Source organism: Passer domesticus, chromosome 24, assembly GCF_036417665.1.
Source record: "Passer domesticus isolate bPasDom1 chromosome 24, bPasDom1.hap1, whole genome shotgun sequence".
Classification (NCBI taxonomy): Eukaryota; Metazoa; Chordata; class Aves; order Passeriformes; family Passeridae; genus Passer; species Passer domesticus.
Window position 1 is genome coordinate 6,818,914 of NC_087497.1, and position 23,930 is coordinate 6,842,843.

General features: G+C 55.7%; 2 protein-coding genes across 3 annotated transcripts; both read left to right on the top strand.

Annotated features, from left to right (window-relative positions):
• The first annotated feature begins 16 nt into the window (after window positions 1-16).
• On the top strand, window positions 17-6,644 carry BSDC1 (BSD domain containing 1). The gene is made up of 11 exons (XM_064398403.1): window positions 17-87; window positions 683-743; window positions 1,206-1,322; window positions 1,809-1,976; window positions 2,058-2,112; window positions 2,677-2,792; window positions 3,011-3,079; window positions 3,220-3,301; window positions 3,708-4,238; window positions 4,701-4,804; window positions 5,033-6,644. The coding sequence occupies exons 1-11, from the start codon at window positions 77-79 to the stop codon at window positions 5,063-5,065; spliced, it is 1,347 nt and encodes a 448-aa protein (XP_064254473.1). The 5' UTR covers window positions 17-76; the 3' UTR covers window positions 5,066-6,644.
• Window positions 6,645-7,898: 1,254 nt separating this feature from the next.
• KPNA6 (karyopherin subunit alpha 6) lies at window positions 7,899-23,655 on the top strand. 2 transcript variants are annotated; one of them, XM_064398651.1, is made up of 14 exons: window positions 7,899-8,007; window positions 13,436-13,545; window positions 14,311-14,406; window positions 15,129-15,228; window positions 15,512-15,606; window positions 16,581-16,712; window positions 16,904-16,992; window positions 17,834-17,933; window positions 18,906-19,069; window positions 19,699-19,777; window positions 19,857-19,982; window positions 20,507-20,634; window positions 21,114-21,292; window positions 22,626-23,655. In XM_064398651.1, exons 1-14 carry the CDS (start codon window positions 8,004-8,006, stop codon window positions 22,808-22,810), a joined length of 1,587 nt encoding a protein of 528 aa, XP_064254721.1. In that variant the 5' UTR covers window positions 7,899-8,003; the 3' UTR covers window positions 22,811-23,655. The 2 variants fall into 2 exon arrangements, with proteins under 2 accessions (XP_064254721.1, XP_064254722.1); XM_064398652.1 differs by lacking the exon at window positions 7,899-8,007 and adding an exon at window positions 12,657-13,151.
• Window positions 23,656-23,930: the final 275 nt, after the last annotated feature.

Consider the following 23,930-nt stretch of genomic DNA (forward strand, 5'->3'; position numbering starts at 1 on the left):
CGTCAGAGGGGCACGGCTCGGGGCGGGGCCCGCGGGGTGAGGGGTCGGTAAATATTGGTGACGTCACACCGCCAAGATGGCGGAGGGGTGAGCGGGGCTCGGCCGGGGCGGCGGGGCCGGGACCGGGAAAGGGAACGGGACCGGGACAGGGACAGGGACCGGGACCGGGACCGGGACAGCGACAGGGACCGGGGACAGGGAACGGGGACGGGACCACGGTTTGGGGGGTGGAGGCTGGGATCGGGTCTGGGGTTGGAATTTGGGGTCAGGATCTGAATTTGGGCTTGGAATCGGGATCTGGGGTTTGGATCTGGGGCTGGGGTCTGGGGTTGGAATCTGGGATGGGGATCTGGGGATGGAATCTGGAGTTGGAATTTGGGGTCTGGATCTGGGGCTGGGATTGGAATCTGGGGTTGGAATTTGGGGCTGGGGTCTTAATCTGAGTTTGGAGTGGGGATCTGGGAGTGGGGATGGGATCTGGGGCTGGGATCTGATCTGGGCTCTGGGCTCTGTGGATGGGGCCGGGATCAGGGGGCTGGGATCAGAATACAGGGTCGGGGTCTGGGTCTGGGGTCGGGGTCTGGGTCTGGGGTCGGGGCGCTCGCTCCGGGTCCCGGTTTGGGTTTGGGGTTTGGGGTCCGTGTCCGGGCCCCGTGCGCTGACGCCGCGCTGTCCCGCGCAGGGAGGACAGCGGCTGGTGGCGGAGCTGGCTGCAGCAGAGCTACCAGGCTGTCAAGGACAAGGTGCGAGCCCCGGGAGCCCCGGGAGCCCTGGGAGCCCCGGGAGCCGGGCTGGGCGGGGCTGGGGGCGGCCCCGGGGCCCGGCCCGGCTCCCCCGCAGCGGGGTTGGGGTGGGCTGGCTGGGATCTGCTGGCTGGGCAAACACCGGGTCGTGCTGGCTCTGTCGTGGGGATCAGCCCCTGAGCAGGGGGCTGTGCCTGCAGCATGGCTTTGTGGCGTGGAGCTTCCTGCTGTGGCTTGTGGTAATTACACACAGGACTCAAACCCAGCCTGTGTTTTTCCTGGTCTTGGCTTCAAAGCCTCCTGGAATGTGTTTTGGGCACAGCAGGTGCTGTTGTTGTTCAGGTTGTTCTGGTTTTGCGCATTGCCCAGCTTGGGGGGAGGGCTCAGCTGGGCTAAACTCTGGGAATCCAGCTTTGCTGGGCAGCCAGAAGCCTGGAGAATCCACGTTGTGCCTGCTTGCAGTCCACAGAGGCCTTGGAGTTCATGAAGAGGGACCTGGCAGAGTTCACCCAGGTGGTGCAGCACGACACCGCCTGCACCATCGCCGCCACGGCCAGCGTGGTCAAGGACAGGCTGGCAGTGAGTAGGGGCTGGGGCAGCTCCAGCAGCACCCAGGGCCACCCCTGCCCTGGGCAGGGCACCCTCCAGCACCCCAGGCTGCTCCCAGCCCGTCCAGCCCAGCTGGGGCAGCTCCAGGGGTGGGACAGCCACGGCTTCTCTGGGAATTCCCTCACAGGGAAGAATTCCTTCCCAGTATCCCATCCAACCCCACCTTCCTTCAGCCCAAAGCCATTCCCCCTTGTCCTGTCAGTGCCTCCTGGAGCACGGGAAGGTCCCTGTGGCTCCCTCTGCACTGTGCTGGGCGGGGGGACAGGGGCAGTGTCACTGCAGGGTGACACAGGCTCTGAGCCCTGCACAGCCCCAAACCTGGCTGTGCTCCCCACAAAGCCTCAGCTCAGCTCCCCCTGAGGCTCAGCTCCCCCTCCCACCTCACCCTTCCTGAAGGGAAGGTCCTGCCAGGAGCCCCGGGGTGTTACTGACACTGTGCTGCCTCTTCCCTTGAAGCGGGCCGAGGGCTCGGGTGCCACTGAGAAGGTGAGGAAGGGCCTGTCTGACCTCCTGGGGGTCATCTCGGACACCTTCGCTCCCTCTCCGGACAAGACCATCGACTGTGACGTGATCACCCTGATGGCAACGCCCTCGGGGACCACGGAGCCCTACGACAGTGCCAAGGTCGGTGTCCTGCCCCGGCCCTGCCCTGGCCTGGCCCTGCTGCTGTCCCTGCCCTCACAGCTGTCCCTGTGTCTCCTCCAGGCTCGTCTCTACAGCCTCCAGTCCGACCCAGCCACCTACTGCAACGAGCCCGATGGTACGGGGGGCTGCAGGGCCCTGCCCTGGGGGGTCTGGGGGCAGCTGGGACCCCTGGAGCCTTGGGCCAGCAGGGCTGGCTGGGCAGTGCTGGGGCAGCTGTGGAGAGCACATCTGGCTGCCCTGGGGGGTCTGGGGGCAGCTGTGGAGAGCACATCTGGCTGTTCTGGGGGGTCTGGGGGCAGCTGTGGAGAGCACATCTGGCTGCCCTGGGGGGTCTGGGGGCAGCTGTGGAGAGCACATCTGGCTGTTCTGGGGGGTCTGGGGGCAGCTGTGGAGAGCACATCTGGCTGTTCTGGGGGGTCTGGGGGCAGCTGGGACCCCTGGAGCCTTGGGCCAGCAGGGCTGGCTGGGCAGTGCTGGGGCAGCTGTGGAGAGCACATCTGGCTCTTGCCTCAAGCACAGCTTAGGCTGGATTTACCAGCACAGTTTAGATTGGTGCCACGTGGCCTGGAGCTGGCAGAGGAGCTCTGAGCCCTGTGCCTGGCTCCTCCTTTGCCCCAGCATCTCTGCAGTGGAACCTCCCAGGCTCAAGGGCTGTTGTCCCTGTGCTTGTCCCACACAGGCCCTGCCGAGCTGCTCGAGGCCTGGCTGGCTCAGTTCAGCCTGGAGGAGAAGAAAGGGGAGATTGCAGAGCTGCTGGCCACCAGCCCTTCCATCAGGGCCCTCTACACCAAAATGGTGAGCCCTGCCTGCCTGCACTGCCTGACCTGGGGAATGCTGCAGGAGAGCCCCGAGCTCTTTGTCCCCTGGAGTGGGAGCCATGGGAAAACAGTGTGCAGTGGGAAAATGCTTGCAATAGGATGGGAGCTGCAGGCTTTGGGAGGAGAGAGGGGCACGGCAGAGCTGCAGCTCTCCCTGTGAGGGGCTCATCCCTTGCCCTGGTCCCTTCCTCCCAGGTGCCCGTGGCTGTTTCCCACTTGGAGTTCTGGCAGCGCTACTTCTACAAACTGCATTGCCTGGAGCAGGTGGGTCAGGCTGGGGGCTCCCGGGGGCTTTTCCTGGGAAAACAGGGATCTGGGCTGACCCCTGGAGTCAGTGATGCTGAGATGCCTGGGGGGAGAAGGGGGCTGGAATGTGAGCAGCTGCTGCTGTTGAATTCCTGCAGGATGAAGCCCGGAGGGAGGCTCTGAAGCAGCGGGCAGAGCAGAGCATGCACCAAGAGGAGCCAGGCTGGGAGGAGGATGAAGGTGGGACAGGTTCTGGGGCTTTGTGGTGAACTTGTCATGGGGTGGTGGCTCCTCCTCACTCCCACAGATCACGGTGGGCAGAGAAGGGGCAGCTCTGATCTCTGCTCTGTGTCAGGGTGGTTGGGTTTGGATGTCAGGAAATGTTCTCCCCCCTGAGGGTGCTGGCACTGCCCGGGCTCCCCAGGGAATGGGCACAGCCCCAGAGCTGGCAGAGCTCCAGGACAAGGCTCTCAGGGGTCCCAGGGGGGGATTTTTGGGGTGTCTGTGCAGGGCCAGGGGTTGGACTGGATGATCCCTGTGGGTCCCTCCCAGCTCAGGATTCTGTGATTCTGTGGAGTCCAGCTCCCAGCCCAGCTGCTGCTGCACCTGCTGAAACTTCTCTCACTTGTCTTCTGCCTCCCTACAGAGGAGTTCTTGGGCATGTCCCCCCTGCCTTGTGCAAACGTCACATTTCCAGGAGCAGCACAGAAAGAACCCAGCTCAGAGGGAAACCCCCCTGCTGCTGCCAAGCCTCCCTGTGGGGAGGGCTGGGCTGTGCTGCCCCCAGAGCTGGTGCCAGTGGAGCAGAGCCCCTCAGAGAGCAGCGAGAGCGTGTCCCTTGTGACTCAGATTGCCAACCCTGCCCCTGTGCCTGCCACCCAGCCACAGACTGCAGCTGCACCCCTGGGCACCGGCCACCTCTCCCAGAGGCTGCTGGAGGCCACCCTGGAAGAGCAGAGCTCCCTGCCAAAGCCCCCAGAAGCTGCTCAGCCTTCTGCAGCTGCCCAGCCATCAGCAGCATCCTCGGAGCTGGCAGCTGGAACAGAGCCCAGAGGGCTGGAGGGCAAAGGCCAGGCCAGGACAGAGACTCTGAGAGAGGAAGGGCCCACAGACCTGAGAGTCTTCGAGCTCAACTCGGACAGTGGCAAATCCACCCCCTCCAACAACGGCAAGAAAGGTTTGTGTGGGGCTGGGGACCTCTGGGAGGGGCAGCTCCTGGGGAAAGGCTCTGGGTCTGTCGTGGTGAGAGGGAGGAAAGGGAAAGACATCAAAGGTCTGCTGGCTGAGCAGAGCAGGCCCTTGGTTCCTGCATGCCAGGAAAGGCTCTGTGGAGGGGATGTGGTGATTCCTTCCCTCTGCCTGTCCCCTGCTGGGACAATGACAGTCCTCATATCTGAGTCCCTCCTGTCATTCCTTATCTCCTCTGTTTTCTGGAACCTGACGCATCCCAGTTCTCCCAGGCCAGAGGAGAAAATCTTTCAGCATCCATCTCTCCTGGCTGTGAGGGAAGCAAGCTCAGCCCGTCCCCTCTCTGTTCCTGGGCATGTGGAGGCTTTCCCTCCTCAGGCAGCTGAGCCCTGGCAGTTCCAGGACTTTGGGGCCAGCCCTGGTGGCTCAGTGGGGACATTTGTGCTTCCAGGCTCCAGCACGGATATCAGCGAGGACTGGGAAAAGGACTTTGACCTGGACATGACAGAAGAGGAGGTGCAGCTGGCACTCTCCAAGGTGGAAATGTCTGGGGAGGTGAGTCAGGGCAGGCAGAGCTGCCCCCCAAAAGCATCACCAGCCCCTCAGGGTGGTGCTGAGGGGCTGCTGGGATGAGTGTGCAGGTTTCTCCAGGGGAGCAGAGCAGGCAAATCCCTGTTGGGAAGCTGTGGGAGTGTGAGGATACCAGAGGTGCCCTGGGCAGGAGGAGCTTTGAGTTACAGAAATTTGAAAACAGCTCAGAAACGGATTTCCTCTTGTTTGCAGCTGGAAGATGAAGAGTGGGAAGACTGGGAATAAAGCAGCTGCTTCCAGCGTGTGTCACAGGCTCATTTCCACCATGGAATGTGAATTCAATCCCGGACCGGCTGTTCCTTTCTGTGTGACTGTGCTGGGGTTGCACTTCCAGGCTGGAGGAGTTCCATTCCTCCCAAAACCTGGGGGCAGCTCAAGTGACCCCTTCAGATGCAGGAGGAGGAAGCAGGAGGTCACTGGCACACAGGAGCCCGACTTCTCCATAGGTCCTAGAGACTGGCCAAGGCAGAAGTGACCCTGGCGTGTTGGGAAGAGGCAGAGTGAGGGGTGCCTGGGGCCAGCTGGGCACTCAGAGCCCTGCCAGGTGTGCTGGGCGCTGCCAGGCTGCCAGCTGGCTCCTTCCTTGCTCGTGTGTGCACGTGTAACCTGCAGCTGAGAGGCTCCTGGACGTGGCTGTGCCTGCTCTGCAGTTCCACCTGGGGAGGGCCTGAGGGCTGGGGGTGCTGCTGCACAAAAAGGCACTTGGCTCCTGCCTTTGACCCTGGCAGGAGCCAAACCCCCTGCCAAACCCTGAGCTTCTGCCTGGCTTTTTGTCTTGGAAGCTTTTTCTCGTGGAAACTCCCGTTTCCAGCAGTTCCTCCAAGAGCCAAGGCCTGCTGCTCCCCCCTTTGCAGCTGCACCACCTTCCTGCACTGGGTTTTGTGTCTTTCTGGTTAAATTCCCCAAGCAAAATCCTCATGGCTTGCTCTTACTCAAGCCCTGCTGGGCTGGCAGTGGTTTGGGAACAGAGCCTCTGTGTTGGTGGCCAGCTCAGCCCTGGCAGAGGCCCAGCCTGACCCAGTGACCACTTGAGGCTCAGCTTGGCCAGCCTGGGGACAGAGAGGCTCCCAAATGTGGGGTCCCTGCTGGCCGAGGCCGTGTCCCCATCTGAGCCCTGTCCCAGCCGTGCCAGGCCCTGCAGGCACCACGAGCTTTGCTGTGCCCACTGGGCTTCCTTCACTTCAGCCCCTGTGACTGCTTGCTCCCCTTCCTTCAGCCCCAGGGGCTCTTTCTGGGGCATTTTCCTTGGCACAGCACGAGATGTTGCTCATGCACAGTTATCCCAAGGGACCGTGCCCTCACTGCTCTCCTTGGGGTGCTGGGGTGACACTTTCTGCCTTTGTCCTGCCCCTTCCAGGGCTGGCCTTTCCTGCTGGCTTTGGACAGCACTAAACGAGGTGCGCTTGGAAGAGTTGGGGTTTTGGGGTTGGGTTTTCCTTCTTTAGGGTGACTCCTGGTGGGGGCATCCCTGTCCTGCCACAGCCCTGGGTCCAGCAGAGCCTCACCTTGTCCTGGCTGGGTTTGTGGGGGGCAGGGGACACAGGGGACACCAGCGGGGACCTGGGGCTGCTGTGAGCCCCCAGAGCGTGCAGCGTCTGTGTCACCTTCTTTCCTCCTTTAGTGGAATTAACCCTTGGGTTGGTTGTGCAATATTCTCTGTTCTGGAACTATCCCGCACCTCCCTGAGCCTTTTCTAGCCGGGGTGACGAAGCAGGAGCAGCTCTCACAGCTGGGAGTTTTGTAACAGTGACTTTCTCCAGACCTTTTGCAGCAGTTAACAGCGATTAAAGGAGTTCTCAGAGTCTCTGCTCGTTCTGGTTCCTGCGGGGCGGGGGTGGCACCGTTTTCCTTTCCTCCCGTCTGCCCCTCAAACTGTGCCCCCTTGCAGGGCTCTGAGTGACCCATGGAGCCACCCCGGGTGCCCCAGAGCCGGGGAGGGTGACAAACGCCACCCCAGCCCCTGGCACTGGGGACAGGGCAGGGCTGTCAGCCGGGGTGCTGGCACTGCCGGGGTTTGTCCCCAGGGTCCCTCACAGCCCCCCCCAACCTGGGGGAACGCGGGGCTGCGGCAGCTCCCTGCCCCCCTGCAGCCCGGGAAAAACGGGACACGGGAGGGGACACGGGAGGGGACAGGGGGCACGAGAGAGGGGACACGAGTGACAGGACAGAGGGGACAGAACCTGAGTGATGGGACACGGGTGACAGGACACGGGTGGCAGCAGTGACAGGACATGGGTGACAGCAGTGACACGGGTGACAACGGTGACACACACGGGTGGCAGGACACGGGTGGCAGCAGTGGCACACACGGGTGACACGGGTGACAGAACACACACGGGTGACAGCAGTGACACACACGGGTGACAGGACACGGGTGACAGCAGTGACACACACGGGTGACAGCAGTGACACACACGGGTGACACACACGGGTGACAGCAGTGACACACACGGGTGGCAGCACACGGGTGACACACACAGATGACAGCACACGGGTGACAGCAGTGACACACGCGGGTGACACACACGGGTGACAGCACACGGGTGACAGCACACAGGTGACAGCAGTGACACACACGGGTGACAGCAGTGACACACGCGGGTGGCAGGACACGGGTGACACACACGGGTGGCAGCAGTGACACACACGGGTGACACACGCGGGTGGCAGGACACGGATGACAGCACACAGGTGACAGCAGTGACACACACGGGTGACAGCAGTGACACACGCGGGTGGCAGGACACGGGTGACACACACGGGTGGCAGCAGTGACACACACGGGTGACACACGCGGGTGGCAGGACACGGGTGACAGGACACGGGTGGCAGCAGTGACACTCGCGGGTGGCAGGACACGGGTGACACACACGGGTGGCAGCAGTGACACACACGGGTGACAGGACACGGGTGACAGCAGTGACACACACGGGTGACAGCAGTGACACACACGGGTGACACACACGGGTGGCAGCAGTGACAGCCCAGGCCCGTCCCTGCAGTTCCCCCCCCGCTCGCTGGGGGCGCCCGAGTGCCGCCGCCGCGCCCTGCCGCGCTCCGCGCGCACAGGTTTGGCCCCGCGCGGCCGCCGTCCGGCCCGCGCCCCGCCCGCTGCCGCCATATTTTGGCCGCCGCCGCCGCCACCGGAGCCGCCGCCGCCGCGATGGGTGAGGGCCGTGCGGGCCGTGCGGGGCGGGCGCGGCCCGGGCAGCTCCGGGCACGGCCGAGGGGGCGGGGTGGAGCCGGAGAAGCCGCCCCGAGGCCGGGCAGCGCGCACAGCCCGTGCGCCCCGCGCTGCCGCCGCCCTCGCCGCTCACCGGCGTCCCGGGCGCTGCCGGGGCTGAGGGCGGCGGGGCCGGCGCGGCCGCTGAGTCATCCCGGGGCCGCTGTGGGGCATGGGGGGCTCGGGGGGCTCTCGGTGAGGGCGGCCTGGGGGTGTGACCGCTTCGGGCAGCGCCTTTGGGGAGCGGGTGGGGCGGGAGCTGCGGGGGCTGAGGGTGAGAGACCCCGGGACTGGGGTTAAGGGAGAGACACCCCGGGTCTGGGGTTAAGGGAGAAATACCCCGGGTCTGGGGGTGCCACGGTGAGGTACCCCGGCTCTGGGGGTGCGAGGGTGAGGTACCCCGGGTCTGGGGGTGCCAGGGTGAAATACCCCGGCTCTGGGGGTCTCTGGGTGAGGTACCCCGGGTCTGGGGGTGCCGGGGTGAGGTACCCCGGCTCTGGGGGTCTCTGGGTGAGGTACCCCGGCTCTGGGGGTCTCTGGGTGAGGTACCCCGGGTCTGGGGGTGCCAGGGTGAGGTACCCCGGGTCTGGGGGTGTCGGGGTGAAATACCCCGGGTCTGGGGGTGCCAGGGTTGAGGTACCCCGGCTCTGGGGGTGCCAGGGCTGCAGGGCCCAGCTCTGGCGGTCGGAGCTGTGCCAGTCGGGTTTGGGGTGTCCCAGCTGTCCCTTCGGGGTGTTCGGGGCTCCCCTGGCTGTCGGATCTGTGCTCTGTTGAAATTCAGCGCAGTCCTGACCCCCCCAGAGCTCTCCTGGGGGCTCTGCCCGTTGGGGTTTTGTTCCAGTGCAGCCCGAGCCCTCGGTGCCACCGTGGCTGTCCCCGTGTCACCAGGCCGGGGGTGGCATCTGTGGCATCTCTGTCCCCTGCAAATAAATCCCAGCTCGGTGTTTCTCCTTCAAAAAATGCTTTAATTCCAGCAGCTTTTTGGTTTGGTGGGGGAGGTCCCACCTCGGGGAGGAAAGGGGGATTTTATTTTATTTATTTATATTATTTTGAGGGCTCCTGTAGGAAGACAAGGTTTGGAAGGATGAGGTGGAAAAGCCAAGCCAGTAGCAGCCGTGTTTTCCTTAAAACTGAGTGAGGATCTTCTGGAAATAAAGATGAAAATGTTTCAGTTTTCCACCTGCAATGTTGTCTTTTAGCCAGAGCTGCTTCAGAAGCTTAATGGCTTTCAAGTGGCGAGTTTAGGTTGGGTATTGGGAAGAAATTCTTCCCTGTGAGGGGCTGGGGTGGATTTCCCTGTGGCTGGAATGATCCCAGGCCAGGCTGGACAGGGCTTGGAGCAGCCTGGGGCAGTGCAAGGTGTCCCTGCCATGGCACTGCATGAGTTTTTAGCTCCTTCCAAACCAGGGGAGCTTCAAAAATGCCCTGTGATCATTTAAAAGTGATCATTTAAAAATGATTTTGCACGTCAGGATCTCACCAGGAGCTTTCCTGTCCCCCCCAGCCCCTCCTGTGGTGCTCCAGAAGAAGTCAGTGGCCACGTCTGTGTGTGCCTGCTGCACCTCCCAGCCCTGGACAGCTGGAAAAATTAATTTATGTTTTCAGATGTAAAACCTGGACTGGCAGCTCTGAGGAGAAAAACGTCCTGGGGCTTGGTGGGAATGCCTGGGAATTCCTGGGGCAGTTTGTGTGGAGCTGAGAAGTTTGTGCACAGGAGCTTCCCCACCCCGGACGAGTTGAATATCCCCCTTGTTCAAATTACCCTCATGTCACTTCATTATTTTTCAACAAGCTGAGGCTGGATTTTAAATTATTTGAAGTTACCGATGCTGTTGGAAATTGTCATCAGTTCGTTCCTGGTTTGCCGTGCAAATGACATCTTTAAATGCCTTTTTTAGTGCTTTTAACCCGTGGAGCGGTGTTAATGCTCAGCTCTCAATAAGTGAGAATTGAGGCTGATGAATTTAGCAGTTAATTGGCTGCTTTGCTTTGTTTGCTTTGGTTCAGCAGAGCAAACATGAACTTTGTCAGGGGGGGAGTTTGATCATTAAAGTCCTGCAGAGTGAAAGTCCTGATTCCCTCAGCCTTTCAGTCCTGGGGAGGTGCAGGTCAGTCTGCTGAGCAAATCACACAGTCCCGCTTGCTTCTGAGGCAAAGCACATGGAATTATTGGAATTTCAGATCCCCTGGAATTATCTCTGAGTGTTTCTGGTCGCTTTGAACCTGGAGCTCTCCTGGCTCGAGTTTGAGTGGTTCAGCTGGAGTTTTCCCCAGTTTTTGGGACTGTTCTCAGCTGACACTTGGGCTTGATCAGTCCATTTTTAGAGGAAATCCGAATGGATAAAACAGCAGGAAGAGAACTTACTGGGATGGAAGGATCAATTTGGGATGGAAGGATCCAGTCAGGGTAGGAAGCGCTGAGAACTGGACTGAGGAGAGCTGGCTTCTTTTTCCAGCAGGGCAGGGATATTCCAGAAGGATTCCCAATCCTTTTTAACCAGTGAATTTCCCCCCCAGAGAACGTCCTGCCTGTCCCTTCGCCCTGGCAGCGCTGCACATTCCAGCGGTGATTTCACATCCCTGGCTGCGGGACCGGGACTGACCGGGATGGACCGGGACTGACCGGGACTGACCGGGAGTGGCCGGGGATTTACCGGGACTGACCGGGACTGGCCGGGGACTGACCGGGACTGGCCGGGACTGGCCGGGACTGACCGGGGACTGACCGGGACTGGCCGGGACTGACCGGGGACTGACCGGGACTGACCGGGACTGACCGGGACTGACTGGGGACTGGCCGGGACTGGCCGGGACTGACCGGGACGGACCGGGGACTGACCGGGGACTGACCGGGGACTGACCGGGACTGGCCGGGACTGACCGGGACTGGCCGGGGACTGACCGGGGACTGACCGGGACTGACCGGGGACTGACCGGGGACTGACCGGGACTGACCGGGGACTGACCGGGACTGACCGGGGACTGACCGGGACTGGCCGGGACTGACCGGGGACTGACCGGGACTGACCGGGGACTGACCGGGGACTGACCGGGACTGGCCGGGACTGGCCGGGACTGACCGGGACTGACCGGGACTGACCGGGGACTGACCGGGGACTGACCGGGACTGACCGGGATGGACCGGGGACTGACCGGGACTGACCGGGACTGGCCGGGACTGACCGGGACGGACCGGGGACTGACCGGGACTGACCGGGACTGGCCGGGACTGACCGGGACGGACCGGGGACTGACCGGGACTGGCCGGGACTGACCGGGACTGACCGGGGACTGACCGGGGACTGACCGGGGATTGACCGGGGATTGACCGGGACTGGCCGGGGACTGACCGGGACTGGCCGGGACTGACCGGGACTGGCCGGGACTGGCCGGGACTGGCCGGGACTGGCCGGGACTGGCCGGGACTGACCGGGACTGACCGGGGACTGACCGGGACTGGCCGGGGACTGACCGGGACTGACCGGGGACTGACCGGGGACTGACCGGGACTGGCCGGGACTGACCGGGACTGGCCGGGACTGGCCGGGACTGGCCGGGACTGGCCGGCACAGCCAGCGGGGGCAGGGCCAGCCTGCTCGGGACCCCCCTGCGGGGCTGGGGTGCTGCCAAACACCCCAACAGCCCCGGCAGAGCAGAGCAGAGCTGCCCCCGTGTCGGCCCAGCAGAATTCTTCTGCTTTTCCGGGCTTCCCACAGGTGGAATTGGAGTTCAGAGGTAGCACATGAGCTGAGTGTTTGGTGCTGAAGCATTCCAAACCCAGAGTTTGTCCTGCTGTGTCTCATTTGGTCCTGCTGCAGTCCAGAGCTCCCTGTGAGGTCCTGATCCTGCATTTCCCCCACCCGTTGCCATGGAAACGGGCTGGAATGTCCCAAATCGGCATTCTCCTGCCATTAAAGCCCTGCCGGGGATGATGGGCTGGGGAAAAAACCGATGGAAATCAAATGCAGGAGTAAACTGTGGGAGAAAAATTGGGAACTTGGTGACAAGCAGCCCTGAGAGTTCTCTGTGGGGTTTCCCTGCAGGATGAGAGTTCCTGATGCTCTGGGACAAAACCAAACCCTAAAGGACCCTAAAGGTGCCGAGTGCTCCTGAGCCCGGCTGCTCCTGGCACAGCTGAGCTTGGAGGCAGCTGAGCTGTCATGTGTCCCTTGGCTATTTGTGGCCCTGCCTGGTGATCCTGGGCATCCTCTCCTCCTTCCTCCTTTTCTTCAAAACCACCTTTTAATTGGAGGCTTTGCTTTCCAAAAGGAGGATTAAAATTCTTCATTTGTTCGGGGATCTAAGCTGTCAGCTCTTACTCTTCCCCGTGGCTGCATGAGCCACAATGGGGTGGAAATACAAACAAAAACATAACAGTGGTGCTTAAATACATTTTCTGAATGAGAATTGACACCTGGCTGTTGTATGGTCAGATATAAACCCCTGAAGTCTGTAGATTTCTCTCTTTTTTTGGTGTCTTTTTAGCTGGTTTTGGGAAATCAAAGAACTGAAAGTGTTTTGTTTCCTCTCCTAAAATATTGATTTTTTTCCTGTTGTTTTCTCTCTCCTTAGTAATGAAAAGCTGGATATTTGTGTTTAGTAGATGTTTTTTCTTGGGTTGGCTGTGGACTTTTGGGTCTGACACTTCTGCAGTTGATCTTGGAAGGGCTCCAGAGTGGCTGGAGGTTGTTGATAAGTGGGACTGCAACTTTCTGTGAGCAGCAGGGCTGAGGGTGCCTCAGGCTTGAAACGAGGAGGAGATAAAACTGCAAACTTCCTCCTGGCAGCTGGGGAAAACCAAGAATGTTTGTTTTCAAATGAGTTCTGCAGGAGTAACTTGGTTCAGGGCTAGCTGAGCCTCTGTTTGTGCTGAGAAAGGCACAAATGTGCAAATAATGTCAGCATGGGAGAGTTTGGGGAGTTCCTGCCCTGCTCAAAGCAGGGGCACTCAGGGGTTGCCACCCTTGGCCCTGGCTGCCTTCAGCTGTGCCAAACCTGGAATGTCCCTTCCCTGAGTGGCAGGGAGAAAAAACAGGCTGGGAAGGAAACTCTGGAGGAATCGGGGTGGAATTGCTGCTTTTGCCAGAAGTGGGTCAGGTCCTGAGCGCCCGGTGGGACACGGGGCCTGTCCCTCAGCTGCAGCTCTGCTCTGTTCTTACAACTCCCTTCCCTCCCTCTGCTGGGCTGGTGCTCCCTGGGAATCAATACCTGGGAAAAACGCTGTGCTGCCAGCAGGGAAATGGGAATTCCTGCTGAAAACCGAGGGCAGTGGAGTAAATAGAGGAATTCCATCTGCCCATCCCGTGCCTGGTGGGCAGAGCACACGGGAGCAGTGGCAGGAGCCCTGAGGCAGAATTCTCCTGTCTTCACAGAAAACTATCGAATGAAGAGCTACAAGAACAAAGCCCTGAACCCCGAGGAGATGCGCAGGAGGAGAGAGGAGGAGGGGATCCAGCTTCGAAAACAGAAACGGGAGCAGCAGGTACCCTCTGAGCCCCCCCTGGGCAGCCTGGCTCAGCCCAGGCTGCTGCAACCTTTGAGGATCTGTGCATTAAAATTTGTTTGCAGTCTTTATTCTTTCCTGTTCTGAGGTCTTGCAGCAGGTAACTCACCCAGAGCAGGCTGTGTCAGCCTTAACTGCTGGAACCTTCAAGGATCTGTGCATTCAAGTTTGTTTGCAGTCTTTAGTTTTTCTGTTCTAACTGAGATCTTGCTTCTTTTTTATTTTTTTCCTCTGGACCCAACTCACATGTTGTTGGTGGTTTTTTTTGTTCACAGATCCTTGATTTTAAAGGCGGTGTGGGTTTTTTTAGATCTAATTAGTGAAAGGGATTATTTCCTGGAGAAACAGGAAGAGCAAGTGCAAGTATGGCTTTAACCCTGGGTGTATTTCTTTTTTGGAAGCACAAGGTGATTCCCAAGTGCTATGTCTGGAACGAAATATTTGCTTTATTTGCACCTTATCCAAGCTACTTTTTTGCCCAGTTTTCCTGATTTTGGTCCAATTCTGCACTTGCCTTCCCTGGTGGCTCAGTGGTTTGGGCATTTGCATATCTGAGAACAAGAATTGGCCCTTAGCTTGTGTGCCAGACTAACCCTGGGAGTGCAGAGCTGCTATTAATGACCCCTTTTTATTCAGGTTGCCTTCAGTCCAGGAGGGATCTTGGTTGGGGAACAAGAACTTCGAGTTGTGGAGCCTGTTCATGGTTCTGTCTAATAACAACCCCTGTGTTCTGCTCCCCACCAGCTCTTCAAAAGAAGGAATGTGGAGCTGATCAATGAAGATGACTCCATGTTTGACAGTCTCCTGGTGGATTCCTACGTCACTTCCACAACGTGTGGGGTAAGGTGCCTTCAGACAGACTTAATTCATTTAATTTAATGCTTTAGGGGTGGTGAGGCCCTGCAGGGATTCCCAGAGAAGCTGGGGCTGCCCCATCCCTGGAATTATCCCAGACTGGGTGGGGGTTGGAGCTCCCTGGGTTAGTGGAAGGTGTCCCTGCCCTTGGCAGGGGGTGGCACTGGATGATCTTTAAGCTCCTTCCAACCCACACCATCCTGGGGTTCTGTGCTTGCATGGAACTGCCAAAATCCAATGCTTTTATTCCCTTACTTCCAAGAATTTTTGTGTAAGTTGGTGCAGGCAGCTGAAACAGCCACAAACCCTTGGCTAAAATGCAAAGAGGAGATTTATTCCTGAGGGGAAAACTTATTCCTGAGGGGAAAACTTATTCCTGAGGGGAAAACTTCTTCCTGAGGGATCCAGAGGGACACCAATGGAGCCCTGCAAAGCTCAACCCATCCTGCTGCTCACTCTGCTTTATCAAGGGTTATTCCCAGCTGTAAAACCCTCCTCCAGTGTCCTTTAATTCCCTTTTATCCCTCCTCCCCTTTCATCCCATTCCCCCAGCAGCACTGCAGATGTGAACTGGAGGGTCTCTGCTGTGCTGGGATCCCCAGGTTGGAATCTTGGGATTTCTGGCTAAGCCCAGATTGTAGGGTGTGATGCTGGAACCATCTCAGTGTGAAATGAAACCATTTCTGTTCTCCTCTGCCTCTTTTCAGGAGGGATTGATCACAGGAGAGATGGTGGAGATGCTTTTCTCAGATGACCCTGACCTACAGCTAGCAACCACTCAGAAATTCAGGAAATTACTCTCCAAAGGTAAAAATAACTCATCCCTGCTCAGGATCCAGCAGAGCCTGCCTTTTACACGGGTTTGTGCACAAAAGCTTTGCAGGTTGGGGGAAAAAAATATCCATAATTGAGAAATGTGATGATCTTTTGTATTGCTGATCATTGCCAGCTGTGTGATTTGTACAGAAAATCATTCTGAGAGCTGCCCTGATGAGTTCAGCCCAATTTGAGATAATTTAATTCACACTTCAGCCTCCTTGCTCCCCTGCATGAGGCCTGTTCACTCCCTGACACTGCCTTGCTGTTTCAGAGCCAAATCCTCCAATAGATGAGGTGATAAACACTCAGGGAGTGGTGGAGAGGTTCGTGGAATTCCTGAAAAGAAGTGAAAATTGCACATTACAGGTAAAGGAGAGTCTGTTATCAATTCTTCAGGGTGTGGAGCTCTTTAACCTGTGAACCCACAGGTGCTGTGAGGGGAAAATGATATTTTGAACCCCAAAAATGTGATCTATAGGAGAAGACAAAGCTAGTCTGTAATGCTCAGGCAAAAAAAAAGAAATTGTAAATTGCTCTGAATTAAATTCTTGGAAAAATACTGGCAAAAATCACCTAATTCAGCTGCAGGAAGACTGTGTGAGGGAAAACCTCCATTGCTGGAGGCAGAGAGGCCAAGAAATGTTAGAAATGGCTTTGGCCAGTGCTGGTCCTGCCTGGGGCAGAGGGAAGGCCTGGGTGCCTTCCTGGGATTCCTTCCAGCCTGGGAATAAGTCCTGGTTTCTTTGGAGGGGTTCAAGAGGCTCCCATACATGGAATTTCATCCCAGCTGATGACTGCTTTCCTCTTTCTCCCTGCCCTCTGGCCCCAAGCCATGGATCAAAGGAGCTTAATTTCCAGGAATGATGGATGGAAATCTGGTTTTAAACCAAAAAAGAGAAGCAAAAGCAGGGAATTTCTGCTCAGCTTCCCTTGAACTCACAGCATCTTTGGGATGTTGGATGAAATATAGAAAATGTTCTATTTTGGGTGTTCCTGCACTGTGTTTCTTGCTGAGAAATGGTTGTGGAAGAGAAATGAGGTGGTGGTGACATCTCTTGCTCATCCTTTGAACAGCTGTGGCTCTTTTATTGCTCAAGAAAATAAAATCCTTTGAGTACTGAGGAATTCTCTTCCTTTCTCTCCCAAAACCTTTGCAGCAGAATTGTAGGAATTGTAGCCGGAATGTCATGAGAGCTGTTCTGCTGGATCAGGCTGATTTTATTCCTTTCTTTTGCTGGATCAGGCTGATTTTATTCCTTTCTTTTGCTGGATCAGGCTGATTTTACTCCTTTCTTTTGCTGGATCAGGCTGATTTTATTCCCATTTTTCCCTCCTTTCAGTTTGAGGCTGCGTGGGCCCTGACAAACATCGCCTCGGGCACCTCCCAACAAACCAAAATTGTCATTGAGGCTGGGGCAGTTCCCATCTTTATAGAGCTCCTAAACTCTGACTTTGAGGATGTTCAGGAGCAGGTAAGGATCTCTCCTCACTCTGGATTTTGGGGAGAAGCACATGTTCAAACTGCAGCGTTGGATGGAGTGGTCCCAGCTGGCTGCAGGGCACAGATTGTTGCCTGGAATTGCAGGAAATTTGCTTTCCCAGCACAGTGCCTGTCTCTCCCTCTCAGAAAATGAAGGCTGAAGCTGTTGCTGTTTCCTTTCAGGCTGTCTGGGCGTTGGGGAACATTGCTGGAGACAGCTCTGTGTGCAGGGATTATGTCCTGAACTGTGCCATTCTTCCTCCCCTGTTAATGTGAGTAGCCACGAGCAGGTCTGGGAGTGCCACTGGAGCAGGGTGGAGCTGGGCCACGGATTGCCTGGGGATCAAAGCTGCTTCAGAGGAGTGGGAGTCTGGGGAGAGCATTCCTTCCAGATTCTCTGGGATCCCTGGGGGTCAAACCTCTGGTTCTGAGTGGGATTCTGTGGATAGCATTCCTTACAGATCCCTGACAGTGCTTGGATCTCTGGGAATCAAACCTCTGCCTCAGAGGAGTGGGAATCTGTGGAGAGCATTCCTTACAGATTCCCTGTCACTCTGGGATCCCTGGGGGTCAAACCTCTGCCTCAGAGGAGTGGGAATCTGTGGATAGCATTCCTTACAGATTCCCTGTTACTCTGGGATCTCTGGGGGTCAAACCTCTGCCTCAGAGGAGTGTGGTTCTGTGGATAAAAGTCCTTCATGCAGCTCTGGGGCTCTGCTCCTTCTGGAGTCACAGGGTGTCCCTCAGCTCCTGCTCTCTGCTTGGGCTGTGGATTTTTTTGGGTTGGAGTAGCATCAGGTCTCTCACACCACCTCCCTCAGCGTGGTGACAATGAGTTCTGTCAGGCCTGGGCTCTTGTTGTTCTGGCAAGAATTAATCTTCATCCCACCCTGGAGAGGTGAGGTTTTGTCCCACATAGCTGCTTTTGCTGCTCCTGGTGTCAGCCTCACCCCTCACCCTGAGTCACACTGAGCAGTTTGTGCCACTTGGTGTGTGGGGGTCACTGGCAGAGTCTTCCTGGGCTGAACAGGAGCTAAATGTTTTAGTTTGGATTCTTTTGGGTCCCTCTGCTCCCACATCAAGGACCATAATCCCTGGTAATCCTCTGTTCAGGCTCCTCACCACGTCCACCAGGCTGACAATGACACGAAACGCTGTCTGGGCCTTGTCAAACCTGTGCAGAGGGAAGAGTCCACCTCCTGAATTTGAGAAGGTGAGAAGAAATGCCCTGTTGGCAGCCAGGAGATGGGGAGACACCCAGTTAAGAGGCTTGTCTGGGTTCTTTTGGGCTGTTGAACTCGAGGAGGGCACAGGATGAGCTTTTCCTGCTGAGGTTGATCTGCATATTTAATTTTTCCCAACCTTTCTGCTGCATCCCTTAAATAATGGGTAGGCCCAGGCTTCCCTAGAAAGTTTCTCTAAACCATTTTCTTATGAATTCTGGAATTTTAAGACTTTTAATTACGATCAACAGCTATTCTGAGACCTGGAAATGCTAAAAACCAGAATTCCTGTGAGCTGTGGTATCTTCCCTTTCCCTGTCCAGGGAACCTAACTAAAGGTCCTGCTGGCTCTTCAGGTATCTCCTCCTCCTTTGGCAACACAAAAATCTTTTTTAAAAAGTGAAAACATGCTGATTTAAATGAAAACCCACTAAATATCAACGCTGGGAAGCCTGTGGTGAGGGGTGAGATCTGAATTGAGTGTAAATATAAACCCATTTCTAAATGATTGAGGTGAACTTGGTCTGAACGTTGAGAGTCAGAAATGGAGCAGAGCTCTTTAACAGGAGCTCCCAGTGTAACTCCTCAGTATAATTTAACTCCTCAGTACGATTTAACTCCTCAGTACCATTTAACTCCTCAGTACCATTTAACTCCTCAGTACCATTTAACTCCTCAGTACCATTTAACTCCTCAGTACCATTTAACTCCTCAGTACCATTTAACTCCTCAGTACCATTTAACTCCTCAGTACGATTTAACTCCTCAGTACGATTTAACTCCTCAGTACGATTTAACTCCTCAGTGTCAGTTAAGCTGCTGAGGTGGCTCTGGGGCTGTGGGGAGCAGGGACGCGTGGCCGCGCAGGGCTGTCCTGAGCAGTCAGCAGGAGCAGGGCTGTTTGCCTGCAGCTGTGGTGGTCCTGGCCTGGTGACTAACCCGGGTGGTGGCTGTTGTTGCAGGTGTCTCCCTGCCTGCCAGTGTTGTCCCGATTGTTGTTCAACAGTGACTCTGACCTGCTGGCAGACGCGTGCTGGGCTCTGTCCTACCTGTCCGATGGTCCCAACGAGAAGATCCAGGCTGTGGTGGACTCGGGGGTGTGCAGGAGGCTGGTGGAGCTCTTGATGTGAGTGACAGTCCATCTCAGTCCCACCAAACCCCCCGTGCACACGGGGTCCAGGCAGCTGAGCTGGCCCAGGAGGGGCTGGAGCAGGTTCACAGCTGGGGTTTGCTGGCTTGGCTTCCTGGGCTGAAGATTTTCCAGTTCTATGGAAAGATACCTGTGTTAGTCTCAACATCTGCCCCCAAAATTATAAATTCACTGATAAAAAAAACCATTATCCCCATAAATTTCTGAAATTCAACCATTTTTTTAAGCATGGGTCAACTACACAGACAACTGGGAAGAACTTTCTCCTTTCCCAGATTTCCTTAAGGATTGCAGAATGTTGTGTGCTTCCAACTTCAAATGGAAGCCTGCTTATGAGGCAAATCAAAGAGCAGTGGCTAGGAGAAATCAGCTTGGCTTTGTTTCTCCAAAATCCCCATGGAAAAGGGGATGGAGTCAGGATGCAAAGGATCAAACTGTGTTGCAGCTTTGTTTGCAGTGGCTTTATGCTCAGCTCACCCTGTTTTCTTTATGGCAAGGGATAGAATCCTAAGGAAATCATGTAGATGGGATCATGGGGAGGGAACAGGCTGAATATCCCAGTGGTCTGACGGGGCTGGGTTTGTTTTTGCACACTTTTCCTGCAGGCACAATGATTACAAAGTGGCCTCTCCAGCTCTTCGGGCAGTTGGCAACATCGTGACAGGGGATGACATCCAGACCCAGGTGAGAGGAGAGCAATTTCCTGCAGGGAATGCAGTGCCTGGCGCTGGTGATCTCACTTGTGCTTCCTTCTCCCCCAAAGGTGATTCTAAACTGCTCAGCCCTGCCTTGCCTCCTCCATTTATTGAGCAGTCCCAAGGAATCCATCAGGAAAGAGGCGTGCTGGACCATATCCAACATCACAGCAGGCAACAGAGCACAAATCCAGGTACAGTCTTCCCCAGCCTGCCTGCAGTGATCCCAGATTCCAAGCTCAGCACTGGGGATTGGCAGCTTTTCCCTTTCCCTGACCCTTAGAGGCTGGATTGGTTCACTTCTCTTATTCTGCAGCAATTTGCAAATTTGCTGCTGCCAAACGAGCTAAAAAATGGGGATGAAAATTGGGAATGGCAGCAGCACATGGACTGACCCCCCAGGCTGGATCATTGGAATTAGGGCAGATACATCCCCTTTTCTCCATCCTCAGTCCCTTGGAAGAGCTGGAGCTCCTTGAGGTTTAATTACCCTTTTCCTGACCTCCATAAGCAGAGCAGAGCTGTGAGCATTCCCCAGTGTTGTGCAATTCCAGGAGTTGTCTGCTGGTTCTGGAATATCTGCTGTTAGTGGGGTTTGGCTGAGGAGTAACCCACAGCAGTCCCTTCAGCTGGAAGTTCTTCACACGGGGGTTGGAAGTGGGGGTTTCTTTCAGGAGCCTTCGGGGCAGTGCCAAGCCCCTGGTGCCTCTCTCCCCAGGCAGTGATTGATGCCAACATCTTCCCGGTGCTGATCGAAATCCTGCAGAAGGCGGAATTCCGCACGAGGAAAGAGGCAGCCTGGGCCATCACCAACGCCACCTCAGGAGGGACCCCTGAGCAGATCAGGTATTCCCTGAGCCTCCTGGGCCACTCCTGCCTCAATCCTGGCAGCTTTGCCTTCAGGGGACCTTCCAGGCAAAGGAGAGATGCTGGAGAGGAACTGAGGCAGGCAGAGCTGGGCTGTAATTTGTGATTTCCTTCTGGATGAGGATCATTTAATCCCAAATTTTCTCCATCCTTCTTTGGGTAGTTGAGGTTATATGTCCAAATTTAAGGACAGATAAAATTCCAGTGTGGACTCAATTTGAGCAGCACCTGGATTTCAGAAGTGGCTCCTTTCATTAAAAAAAAAAAATTCTGAAAGTAGGGCTGCATGCAATGCAAATAAATGGATCCAAATTAACCTTGCAGAGCAGTAAATGTGTGTTCTAAGGTCAGTTTCTGGATTTTAGTTGGACTCATCTCCTTTGCTTTCCCATGGAGCCAAGGAGATGCTCCCCAGCTCCTGAGCAGGCAGTGATGTTGGTGCTGCTCTCTCCCTGCAGGTACCTGGTGAATTTGGGTTGTATCAAACCTCTGTGTGACCTGCTGACTGTCATGGACTCCAAGATTGTTCTGGTGGCCTTGAATGGGCTGGAAAACATCCTGAGACTGGGAGAGCAGGAAGCCAACCAGAGTGGGACTGGCATCAACCCCTACTGCAGCCTGATTGAGGAGGCCTATGGTAGGAGGGGCTTTGGGCACTGCAGGGCTCTCCTGGTTGCTTTTCTGCTCTGTTGAAGGGTTTATTGTATTCCAAAATAGCCAATATTTGTTCCAAAATCTTTTCAAACTCATTTAGTGGGTGATGAGAAAATACTTGGAAGTAAAAACTCTAACCTGGAGTCTGAGCTGAAAATCGTGGCTGGCAGCAGGTGGGAATATGAACCAGAAATGAGCTGAGCTAAGTAAAAAGCGACAGTTCTGGATCTAAAATTGCTCTGGATCTACCCAGTTTTACACTGGAAATCCAGGGAGACTTTGCTTTTCCCTGCAGTGACTTAATTTGGTGCTGATGGATTTATTTTTTTTGCTCCTGCTCTCGATGCTTTGAGGAGGAACAAGTTCCTATTTTGGTCTGCAGCTCCCTGTGAGCTGGCAGTGTCTGCTTTGCCCTCTCATTACTCCGAGTGTCCTGATTCTCCCTGGAAGGATAATTCCTGGAATTCCTGAGGGGGCACTGTGCATGGAAGCTTTCTGTGCACTGAGCTGGGGCAGGGAGAGCTGCAGGCTCAGGGGACAGGCCCTGCAGCCCCCAGACCCCTCCTTGTCGGTCCCACTGCAGCTGGGAGCACATCTGGATGAGCTGAACCTGCCTGGCAGGGCTGGGATCCAGGGCTCTGGGGCTTCTGAGGTCGAGATGACCCCGAGGTGTCAGAAAGTCTCTTTTTCCCAGCTCCACAACCAAGGAAGAAGTTGAGATTTGTTGGTTCTGCTTTTCAAGGTTGTTGATTTTTCCTTATCTCACATTCTTCCTCGGACCTGCTGAGGTCTGTGTGGCAGGTCAGTTTGTGGCACACTGCCCACCCGTGGCGTGGTGTTAGTTTTTTGTACTAAGAACTACTTGTACTTTATTTACAATCATTTTCCAATTCCTCTCACCTATGTTAGACAGTCCATCTCTAAACCAATCCAAAACTGTCACCATCACACAGGAGATGGAGGACAATGAGGAGGAGGACAGGACACACCCAGACTCCTCCATCTTGCCTCTTGAGCCCCCATTCTAAAACCCCAAAATTCTGCTTTTTCACCCTGTGACAAATCAACCATCCTTCTGCTCAAACTCTTGTGGCCTGTACCCCTTCACCCAGAGTTGGTAATTTGTTCCATGGGCTGAAATCAAAGGCCCAGGTGTTTCTGACTCCGTGCCAGGCCCTCAAGTCCTCCAGGGCAGCCAGAGGAGTGTGCTGCCTTGTGACATTTAGCTGTGGATTTATCACAGAATTCTTTGCAGGACAGAGAGCCTATTTCTTTGTTTCATGCCATTCCACTTTTTGTTTTGTTTTCCTCCGAAGGTTTGGATAAAATAGAGTTCCTCCAGAGCCATGAGAACCAGGAGATCTACCAGAAAGCCTTTGATTTGATCGAGCACTACTTCGGGGTGGAGGAGGACGCGGCCGTGGCCCCGCAGGTGGACGAGAACCAGCAGCAATACATCTTCCAGCAGCCCGAGGCTCCCATGGAGGGATTCCAGCTATAATCCCGGGGAAAAACCGACCAGAAACCAAAAACCCACCACAAACTTTCTGGAAAGTTTGGGCGAGCAGCTGCTGGTGCAGGCTGGGAGGTTGGACACTCACTGCTCCCGTCTGGGAAACTGCGAGCGCTCCTGGGGAGCAGGGGAGCTCTGCTCCTCCCCTGGGCTGCTGCTCCCCTTGGCTTCGGGGGCAGGAGGGACACGGAGGGGGCAGGTGGCACCTCCTGCTGCCTTCTTCTTTGTGGTGGTGTCTCCCCAGTGCAGTTTTTACCTCGGGTACCCCAGCCTGGGCTCGGGTGAGGACACGGAGAGGAGGGAGCTGTTCTGGCCACAGTAATTCTGCAAACCTGGCTTCATCTATTTAAATTCCCTTTTTTGGGTTTTTTTTTCTTTTTCTTTTTTTTTTTTTTTTTTTTTTTTTGCACATGTTACTCTTTATTAAAGACTCGTTAATATGCCAAGAGCAAAATTCAGCCCTGGCCTTCCTCCTTCAGGTGGACAGTCCTGGTGAAGCCAGGACCAGTTCCCTGATGAAAAATACTGAAAAAGGACAGAAAAATGAGAAGTTCTCTCACTGCTGGGAAGTTGTTTTTTTTTTTTTTTTTTTTTTTTCCTGCTGCTTCCCTTTGTCTAGTTTTTTTTTTGGTTTTGTTTTTTTTTTTTTTTGAAGAACTGCTAGTGGTATTTCCAAGGATTAAAAGCAAAAAAAAAAGCAACAAGAGCCCAAAGATGGGAACTGGGGTAGATTTTTTTGGAGCAGGAAGCACAGCTGCTGTTGCACAGGTTTGGTTTGCGTTGTACTGACTGATCTCAGAGCTCTGAAATGCTGAAACCCAACTGCATCTTTACTTGAAATACTTTAGTTGCCATGAGAAACATGGGCTGAATTCTGGGTTTTTCCTGCCTTGGGGTGGTTTGGGGTGGAGGAAGGTTTGGCTCCACCTGCCAGCAGTGATGGGAGCTCCAGGAGCACCAGGTTTTCAGGTTTACCTCCTGCTCACAGTCACATAATGCACATTTTACTTCCAAAAACGGCAAATCTCTGTATTTTTTATATTATAGAAAGGGAGGTATTTGTCTAATTGGGCCACAGAGCAAAGTCTAGCTGACGTTTCTGTGATTG